Source organism: Salvia hispanica, chromosome 5 (genome assembly GCF_023119035.1).
Source record: "Salvia hispanica cultivar TCC Black 2014 chromosome 5, UniMelb_Shisp_WGS_1.0, whole genome shotgun sequence".
Lineage (NCBI taxonomy): Eukaryota > Viridiplantae > Streptophyta > Magnoliopsida > Lamiales > Lamiaceae > Salvia > Salvia hispanica.
The window spans coordinates 12,320,200-12,331,097 of NC_062969.1; the positions used below are offsets into that span (position 1 = coordinate 12,320,200).

The window sequence follows — 10,898 nt, forward strand, 5'->3', positions numbered from 1 at the left end:
GGTTATCTTGATAGGTTATATTACTTGGTTGGTTGTTGTATGATAGATTTATGTTTTTTTTTTTTACTTTTGTTTCTTTATTTGCGGCTTTGGGAGTGAGTTTTTGAGAAAGTCTTGTATGAAACCATGTTAGTATACGACGAATTAAAATTAAAATTAAAATTAAAATATATAATCTTGATATTATATACTCTCTTCGTCCCGCTTTAGCAGTCCCATTGACTTTTCTGCTATTTTTTTTGTAAAAATGATAAAAAATAGTTAAAGTAGAGAAATGGTAAAGTAAGAGAGACAATAAAGTAGATAAGACTCTTTTCTATATTATTCTCTCTTTTAATTTACCATTTCTCCTCTTTAACTATTTTTTTATCATTTTTACAAAAAGAGAGCAGAAAAGTCAATGAGACTGCTAAAGCGGGACGGAGGGAGTAACTAAAAATGATTTAAAGTTGATGTTTTATCATGTTTTATTTATTGAAACTAATCTTGACCGCACACACGATCACACCCGCGCTTTTGTGAATTTAGTAGATTACCAAAAGTGTATAAATCTTTGACAAGGTCTTAACAAGCGTCCCTTGGTTTTTCAAAATATAATCAACATTAATAGATAAGTACTTTAAAGTAGATGCTCTCATCCCTTTAGAATGAACTTGCCATCACAAGTTACACGGCATTATCCAAAATTTCTAATACTCTTTAACTTGCATGTTAATGGGATCAACACTTTATATGTAGTGGAGTAGTATATAAAATGAAGAAGAAACTCTCAACATTTTTTAAACTCCAAAGAAATAATATAAAAATTAATGCCTTTTCAAGGAAACACGGCCACACTTTTATGATCATCTACGCTGGGACAATGAAATACTAATACATGACAGAATATAACTTTAATTTAAAAAATGGTAATGGTTGTGCCTAGTAACTATGGATCGAGATTTGTGGTGATGATTTTGGGTGGGAAGAAGTGGCTAGGCCAACTCAAGCAAATTGAGAGAGACAGCTAAGTTGATTGGTTAGGCATAAAAGTGAGAACAACTAGGGAGGTTGAGGCTCACATTCAAATCACATTGCAAAAAATAATGAGACAACTCAAGATGGATGTAATGATCCAAAAAGACTCCATTAATTATAGTCATATTCTCATTTGAGTTGCATAATTAAAGTATAAAGTTATCGTTAGTGGAACCTTAATTCAAGTTATAGCAATGAAATTGGATCTTCGATCCAAAATAAGGTACTAAAGTGTAGGATATATGAACTTATACATTATAAGAAAAATGCTTGTAGTGAGTGACGATCATATTTTTGTCACTAAAAATAACATATAAATCATGCTTTCTCCATTCTCTCTTTTCTCATTTCAATTTTTTTTTTATTTCCAAAATGATATTTTACCTCAAAGGCTCAAAAAAATTGGATAACAATATCCAATAGTACTAGGTAAGAAAAGAAAAATAAGACACCATTTACAGTAAGAAAAAAATAGTGCATTAGTGTGCATAGACATAATCAAATTCGTTCTCGTGGTTGTTGAAATAATTATGAATGCGTATTTTCACTCATGAAGAGCCACATATTCATTAACGAATTGTAAAGCGAAGGTAAAAAAAATAGTAATCTACTCTATGTTTTAACTGTATGCAATGGTATGTAATGTATCCTTGAATATCAAGTAAGCAAAGTATCAACCAACTAAATAAATATAATGCGGGAACTCTCCTCTCTATCAATCTACGAGTACATATATAATTTTTGTTCCCAACATTTGCAATATTTTGAACATTTTTCCCTAAAAAGTATGTTAATTTTTAAAATACTCCTACTTTTTGTGATATTTAGAAAATGTTCCGGAATTGAAAATTTGGCGATAGCCAATATAGCTTAAGAACGATCCATGTGACATTACGTGGAAAATCTTTTCATCTAAGCATATGTTCCAAACTTTAGTATTTCAAACCTTAGTGTAATTTCTTAAAAGATAATCTCAATTAAATCCATTTATTTATATAAAAATGACTAACTTCACTTATCCAGCAATTAGTTCTAGAATCACTGACACTTTTTGCGAACTAAGGTAAAAATCCTTTATGTGATAAAAAAAAACTAAATTTGGTGATGACCCTAGCGGAATAGTACTAGTATACCATTGCATTAGAGTTTTGAGTTCCCTAGCTAGTTGTACACATTAGATAGTGTTGGGTAGTTGGACTTTCTGTGATCGAAATCCGTCTTTGTCTCACGTTGATAAATTATTGATTTTGACTCCTCTATAAATGAGTGGATAACATTCTCAATGTTTTTTAGGAAAGGAGGTAAATTACTCATTTCTAACGTGGTACCAAAACATGTCAAAGTCCATTATGTGTTTCATTGTTATAGGCCAATTATGTGTTTCTTTATTGCAAGTATAGAAGTCCGATAATCATTCCGACTCGCACATTGCAAAAATATACGCTCGTTCTTGTCTCATATCGAGTAATCTTGATAACCCTTACTCTGACCTTTCAAAAGAGTTGTAACACATACATTATCTAATTGGATGTTATGTCACATGACCATACAAATATTGGAAATGTGAGATCACACATAATGGGATTAAATACATTCGATTAATCAATATGAAACGATGGATGTCCGAGAAAACAAACTCATTTCTACACCACCACTACCTATAATATAATCTCATATATTTTCCATGTCGGAATACACGAACACATTTTTTAATACTATACTCTACACAACAAGTAATCAAGTATGTAGATTGTAGCCCTCCCTAGCTACTACTAGCCCACAAGCCGAAAAGCGAATCGAAGCAAATAAGAAGAGCTCAAAAAAGCTCTCTTTCTCCAAACACGCACCACCCACAAATATCAACTTTCAAATTCTCTCTCTCTCTCTCTCTCTCTCTCTCTCTCTCTCTTGTCAAAGCAAACAGGATAAAAACAAAGTTTAGGGAGGCAAATATAATTACTCCCTCCCACGCCCCTCTCTGCTGCTTTGGGGACTGCAAGTGCAACCTTGCTTTGCTTCCTTTGCTACTCTCAAAGCTGCAATTCTCTTCCTCCAAAAACATTATACTATTCCTCATTCCCTCTCTCTCTCTCTACAAAACCAACCCAAACACAAACACATTCGCAAATCACAAACACATTCCTCTAGCTTAAAAAAAAAAGAATGATAACCGGAGCAGACTTGTACCACGTGATGACGGCGGTGGTGCCGCTGTACGTGGCGATGATCCTGGCCTACGGGTCCGTAAAATGGTGGAAGATCTTCACCCCGGAGCAGTGCTCCGGCATCAACCGCTTCGTGGCCCTGTTCGCCGTGCCCCTGCTGTCCTTCCACTTCATCGCCAGCAACGACCCCTACAGCATGAACCTCCGCTTCATCGCCGCCGACACCCTCCAAAAACTGATGGTCCTGGCCCTCCTGGGCGTGTGGGCCAACGTCAGCAAGCGCGGGTGCCTGGAGTGGAGCATCACCCTCTTCTCCCTCTCCACCCTCCCCAACACCCTGGTCATGGGCATCCCCTTGCTCAAGGGCATGTACGGCGACTTCTCGGGCTCCCTCATGGTCCAGATCGTCGTCCTCCAATGTATCATCTGGTACACCCTCATGCTCTTCATGTTCGAGTACCGCGGCGCCAAGCTCCTCATCTCCGAGCAGTTCCCCGACACCGCCGCCTCCATCGTCTCCATCCACGTCCACTCCGACGTCATGTCCCTCGACGGCCGCCACCCCTTGGAGACGGAGGCCCAACTCAAGGAAGACGGCAAGCTCCACGTCACCGTCAGAAAATCCAACGCCTCCAGATCGGACATCTTCTCCAGACGATCCATGGGCTTCTCCTCCAACACCCCGCGCCCCTCCAATCTCACCAACGCCGAGATCTACTCCCTCCAATCCTCCCGAAACCCCACCCCGCGCGGCTCCAGCTTCAACCACACCGACTTCTACTCCATGATGGCCCACCGCAACTCCAACTTCGGCGCCGCCGAGGCTCGCCCCTCCAATTTCGACGACGAGACTGCCAATAATAATATTAGTAATAACCACAACAACAGCAAGCCGAGGTTCCACCACGGAGCTGCTGCGGCGCATTATCCCGCGCCCAATCCCGGGATCGTTTCGCCCAAGGCGGCCGGGAAGAAGCAGAGGAGTGAGGAAGGGGGGAAGGATCTGCATATGTTTGTGTGGAGCTCCAGCGCTTCTCCGGTGTCGGATGTGTTCGGCGGGCATGATTATAATTCGTTGGACCAGAATGGGAAGGATCATGTTAGGGTGACTGTTTCTCCGACCAAAGGTGAGGATTAATCAATTAATTAAATGTTTTTTTTTTAATTATTATTTGGACAATTTTGAATGTTGGTTGATTATATAGTGGAGAGGGAGAATGAAGAGGAGTATGTGGAGAGAGATGATTTCAGCTTTGGGAAGGAGAGAGAGAATGGGGAAGAGAAAGTGGGAGAGAACAAATTGAAAGTGATGCCTCCAACAAGTGTGATGACAAGGCTCATCTTGATCATGGTTTGGAGGAAACTCATTAGAAATCCCAACACTTACTCTAGCTTGATTGGCTTAACATGGTCTCTTGTTTCATTCAGGTACTAATTTTATTTTATTTTTGGTTTTATGGGCTTATTCTATTTCTAATTAAATCTTTACCCTTTCTAGGTGGAATGTGGAGATGCCTGCAATTATAGCCAAGTCCATATCCATACTGTCAGATGCAGGCCTTGGAATGGCCATGTTCAGTCTAGGTGATTGCTCTCTCTCTCTTTAATTAATTGCATTTATTGTTAATACTAGTAATTAGCAATGTAATGAAAGTAATCATATGAAACTGTGGAAAGGGAAAAGCAAGAAAGCATGCTGAAAAGGCAAAGGTAGACAAGAGTGTGGGTGGGATGATGATGGCATGTCTGCCTCTTTAATTGTGGCATGCCAATAAATAAAGTAGTTACTACTTAATTAGGAGGTGTTAAGTTAAATTAAGTAAAAAGATATGGGGGTTATGGCGCAGGTCTGTTCATGGCATTGCAGCCGAGGATAATAGCATGTGGGAATTCGGTGGCGACCTTTGCAATGGCTGTGAGATTCCTTACAGGACCAGCTGTCATGGCTGCCGCTTCCATCGCCGTTGGCCTTCGCGGTGTTCTCTTGCGCGTCGCCATTGTCCAGGTCCTTTCTTTTCCTACTTTACTAATTCTGTGATATTAAAACATGTGTCGTCCATCAATATGACTATTTGTAACATGAAGGGAGCATATGATAGTAGTTAGGTAACATGAGTAGCAAATAAGATTAATGGGGGGATTGGTGAGTGATTAATGAGAGGGAAGACAAATCTCAGACAATATTTTATGCTTATTTAATTTAACAGGTAGAGAATAATAATTTTTGTAATTTGGTGACAGTCCATGTATATTCTGAGATTTATGGTCCCCCATACTTAAATTAAGTGAAGTGAACTCCTTTTTGAAGAATCTCACTAAAATACTCCAACACATGACAGACACACGTGAATCTATCTCTTTTAGGATTTTATTTTATAAACAAAAGGAGAAAGCAGAAAATGGGATTATTATTTTATCAAATATATTCTTGAAATGGACGTTCAATAAGTTCAAATGCAACAGGACAATGTGACAGTGAAGGAAAATATATAGTATAGTAATATGCTTGTTGCATTTACAAAAAGTAATTGAAATAGTATTACTAATAATAAATTTGTGTGTTATTTTTGGAATGCAGGCTGCTCTACCCCAAGGAATTGTCCCCTTTGTTTTTGCCAAGGAGTATAATGTACACCCTGACATTCTCAGCACGGGGTAACCATATCTCCATCCTTCAATATTAATGTTTTTCACACATTTACACACATAGGATTATATTCTTAGCAAAATATTTATCTTAATTCTATTCAAACACATAATTTCATTTAACATTCCATATAATTAAGTGGCATTCTGTGTATTGAGTTATGGTATTAATTTGTGTGTGAATGTGGCAGGGTGATATTTGGGATGTTAATTGCGTTGCCAATAACATTGGTGTACTACATTTTGTTGGGGCTATGAAGTGGGAAAAACAAGTTGAAAGAGTAGTGTATTTAACATCAAGTATTTGGACATGGAGACATCTTTGTGAGGCAGCCACCATAAGAGAGGGCCATGGATCCATTAGATTGATTTGTGTTTTTCCTAGTGAAAAAAGGTGTAAAGTTATGTCTGTAGCTGATCTTTCAGGGAAAAAAAAGAGAGAAAGAAAAAAAAAGATGATGGTTTAATTAATTAGTTTTTCTAATATATTATTCCCTCCGTTTTCTGTTCTGCTTATACGAAGTAATAGATGTAAAATGAAAAAGAAAAGCAGTTTGGTGTTTTCTTCGGCTCACATCAAAATTTTGGAGCATATAAATTATAATTACTCCGAAATATTTTGGTTGGTAGTATTAGTATTACAATTAAGAAATGTACAATTATTGGAAACAATATTCTTATAAGCATGAGATAATTTAATCATTCCTTCTATCGTGTTTAAGTTTAAATTAATTAATAATATACATAAACTATAGTAAATACTCCTATCATTAACGAATACAAAAAATGAGATATGAGTGCTGTAAAATAGTGCAAGCGAACAAGTGACACGGGCCTTGAAGCTCCTATTAAATTAATTTGAATTAACTTATAGAAGAAAAATAAAAGGCTATAAAATAATGCATACTGTTCATCAGATTTATTATTGCTGGAAAAGCTGCAGTGTCAATATTGCTAATGTAGGCAAAAGCACAAATTGTACAGTCTGTAGTATTATAGATACCGATTGCGTGAGATACATGGAATTGGAAGATATATACGTTAGCTGAAATTAATTGAATGAATTCATTTTCAATTCAAATATATCAATCGTGTTAGTTATGACGAATTCACTTGAACGTATCTCTACTAAATTTAGTACTATGAAATATGAATTATTCAATTATCAAGATTGGAAGAAGAGGAAAAGGGGTCGACTATCGAAAAAAATCACGAAAACAAAATTCAAAACACTATCAGATAAAGTAGATTCCTGTTGATGATAGTTATTATGAATAAATCCATTACTTCCAAAAAATTCTCTGATAGATCGTTTCCAACATAATTTTGTTGTCTCTGTTGGTAACCAAAATTCTATTTTCTCTTTTAAATTTCTACATGATAAAAAGAGGTATCTGACTTCTTTTATTTGTACATTTGAATCTTCTATGATTTAATTTTAATTTAATGGGGCACGCATTTTCTGTAGCTTATTTAGTCTTGTCGGACTCGTTTGAAAAAGAAATAAATCATACTTACATTTCAAAGTTTTGAGAAAGAGGTGCACACAGTACCTCAAGCCTCAAGGTGACTACTTGAATCAAGTGCCAAATATATAACGAATCAAGTTTTAGCAACAATTCTCAGACAACCTGTTTTTTTCTAGGATTTTGGGGTGGAATTGTGAATTGTTGATGGTATGGATTGCAAACTGGAAAAAGAGATGAGGATAAATGCACATCATGTTACATGTAAAGGGATTTCCAAATAATACTTCGGTGAAATTTATAGATGTACTTTTAAGAGTGGGTTGTCAAAACTCGAAACATGTTTTAGGTATTCCAAAACACTTGATATCATTCCCAAACATGTTTTATGGCGATTACACTGTTCAATTGGCTATAAATCTACTTATAATTCTTTACGTATGTTTAGTACTTTAAACTGAAAAATTGACCGTGGTATATGATAAATTAAAAAAATTACAGCTAATTTACAAATTTAAAATTTAAATCGAAGAATGATTAAATAAGTAATCCAAATTTAGAGTGATAAAATCATTATCTAATTAAAGGATTTGGGTGCACAATGATTCATCTATCATACATATCTAATAATGCAAATAAAAAAGTTATCAAATGAAATTATTTCACAATTGTATCAAATAAATTGTCATTTAAGCCAAAAGCCTCCACTAGGTATATTTTAAAACCTAACTCATGATAGATGAGTATTCTCATATTAAAGGGATTAATTTCGTCTAGCTAGCTCTGATAAATGTTGGGCCACTCAATCTTCATTTCAATTATCGATACACTTGAGTCAATTTAAATACTGATATAACTTAATTAGATTAGAAAACTTATTCATTTTCATCCGGCCCTTATGCATGGTAGTTTTAATTAGTGGTGTTACAAAAAGTAAATTTTAATCTAACAACCTGTCTTCTTCTTTAATTTTTTTTTTGTCTGCCAATTAATTAAGTTGGATAATCTTAATCCTGATTCCTAATGACAGTACGTAAAAGTAAGAAAAATTATCAAAACCAATATTAATGCTAAAAAGATATTGAAAAAGCTCCTAGACGATGCCGTCTTAGCCAAATACTATTATTGTGCCCATATATTAAGAACTCCCAACATCCAATTGAAGATGACAACATTTTTTATTGACATGAAATTTAGGTAATTAGTTGTTGATTTATCAAAGTAGAGCAAAAAATAAGTTGAATATTTTAATAAAAAGAAAAAATATATACTATTTTATATTAAAAAGAGAAGAGAATAATTTAGTAGAGATAAACTAAAAAAAAAAGGAATTAAATCTTTTGAATTGGGTGGTTCACGATATGATCAATTGCAATTTGCTGACTTGCAGGTCTATATAGTTTCCACCAATCTTAACCGATCAACAATTCGAATTATGAAAAAGAGAAAAAGAGTGAAATAGAGAGATAAAATAGCTAATTAGTTCCGTTCGATTTGAAAGATCATATCTTATAATTGAATATGTATTATATTTAAGATTATCTTATGAGATTCAATCATATGATAATACATCAACCGCGCGAACATCATCTTCATATACTAGTAAATATCGTATATCATCGGTTACGTCCACATGCAATACTATCATATCGCATCATTTTTTTAGTGCTTCAATTTTTCTTGGAGATGTTTTTTGAGTGCTTTCGAATTTAAGGTAGGTGCTACCGTCATTTTCAGCCATATTTCTATTTTCCCCTTTTATGCCAATAATATTCATTTCATTTCCAACCCTTTAAATAACAAATCTAGTCTCATTTCTAACAATTCAATTCATCAGTTTAATACTCCATTTTTTAGTTTTATTTTAAATTTAAATTAGAAAACCAACAAAATTTCAATTTAATAAGTCATAAAACCGATTTACTTAAAAAATAAAACAAGAATAACATAAACTAAATGATAGTAATATAATGGTTTTTGTTAAAATAGAAAATGGCATATTTAATTTGAGATGTCAAAAAAATATCAATTAAATTTTGGGAGGTATGATGTACTATTTGACAAATTGAGTCGATTTGACACAAGTGCACTTTTTCATGTCGCATACAGAAGGATCGCTCAAATTCAATTATAAGAAAGCGTTATCGTATAAATAAAGAAGCATAATTTATTTGTAATTGATTTTTGTTTGATTAATCTAATCTGAAATCTTGATGACATATTTATTAAATATAGAAAGAAAATCCGCCATGTTGTATCATACAAGTATGTGTCATCTCATCAAACTAATACACGATATTTCATTTAAGATTTAAAAAGAGTATTATTCTTAGATTTAACGTCAAATCAATTGGTATATTTAACGTCAAATTATGTCAAAATAAGAATTGAGAGTTTATGAGAAAGAGTGAGGCATGCAAATGCAGTCCGAGGAGTTGACAGATTACCAAACATACAACACCTAAACATCACTCACTCTTGTCCATTTCAAACCAGAGGAGGTCCAATCCTAGTACTAATATGTATATCGTCACCTCTATTTGCGTGTGAGATGTACGTATATTTATATACAAAATGAGGGTATGTGTGTGTGTGTTGTCGCCCACTAAAGTCTGTTGGGTCGGCCAATGGCCAGACAATGCTTAGTGGGTTTCATTTCATCTCTGGGCTTCGTCTTTTTGCCTGCTTTCTTGCCTTATTCCCCACCTCTCTATAATCCATATAACAATATATTCATCTCCTCATTTTTTTCCTCACTTACCATCAATAAAATCTTACTACTAACTACTGTATGAGTATTTTTCAAAACTGAATATACCATTAACATTCTGATTCTCTGAAGCATATATATGACTTTAAAATTGAATACTTGTATACTATATGACATTATATCAGTTGATGAAAGTGGTCTAGTCTTTTGTGTATGGAATATTCATTTTAGACGGAATATATTTTCGAAATGGTCAAAAGTCACCCATGAAATGATTTGTAAGTAGAGCAACATGTTTTGGGTTGTAGTGCACATACTTCTGCTGTGTCAGAAATCCACATTTAATCTCTTTTTTCTCATCTTTAATTAATTTATAAAATTATATCTAGAATTTTAATTAAATCAGTTGTCATCTTGCAAAACTATAAATAAGTAACTACTCCCTCCGTGCCAGCTAAGATGACACATTCCTTTGCCGGCACAAGATTTTAGGAGATATTATAAAGTGTTTAATTGGAGAGAGAAAATGTGAGTGTAGGTGTTAAAATATTGAGAAAAGGAAAGATAAATAATTTAAGGAAAATGTTTTGGAGACATAATGTCTCCAAGCCATAATGCTTAAAATGGTAAGTATATATTATATTATATTTTTAATTAAATTTATATTTTGTATATGTACTTTATTACCCCTACATTAATTTGTTTACTAAATACACCTATTTAAGGATATAAATTTTGATTATGCATAGATGATGCATACATTTAATAACATGTTGCAATTATCTAATTGTTTAAAACATGATTTGATAACTTTTTTTATATATGCCCATTTTAATGCATTTACTTAAAGATATTTCTTTAAAATTTTAAATATTAATTTTATTAGCTTTATAT

The 10,898-nt window shown here is 34.1% G+C and overlaps 1 protein-coding gene across 1 annotated transcript; it reads left to right on the forward strand.

Annotated features, from left to right (window-relative positions):
* The first annotated feature begins 2,847 nt into the window (after positions 1-2,847).
* LOC125188743 (auxin efflux carrier component 1a) lies at positions 2,848-6,390 on the forward strand. The gene is made up of 6 exons (XM_048085772.1): positions 2,848-4,309; positions 4,388-4,610; positions 4,681-4,766; positions 5,030-5,187; positions 5,761-5,837; positions 6,020-6,390. The coding sequence occupies exons 1-6, from the start codon at positions 3,181-3,183 to the stop codon at positions 6,084-6,086; spliced, it is 1,740 nt and encodes a 579-aa protein (XP_047941729.1). The 5' UTR covers positions 2,848-3,180; the 3' UTR covers positions 6,087-6,390.
* The last annotated feature ends 4,508 nt before the right edge of the window (positions 6,391-10,898 follow it).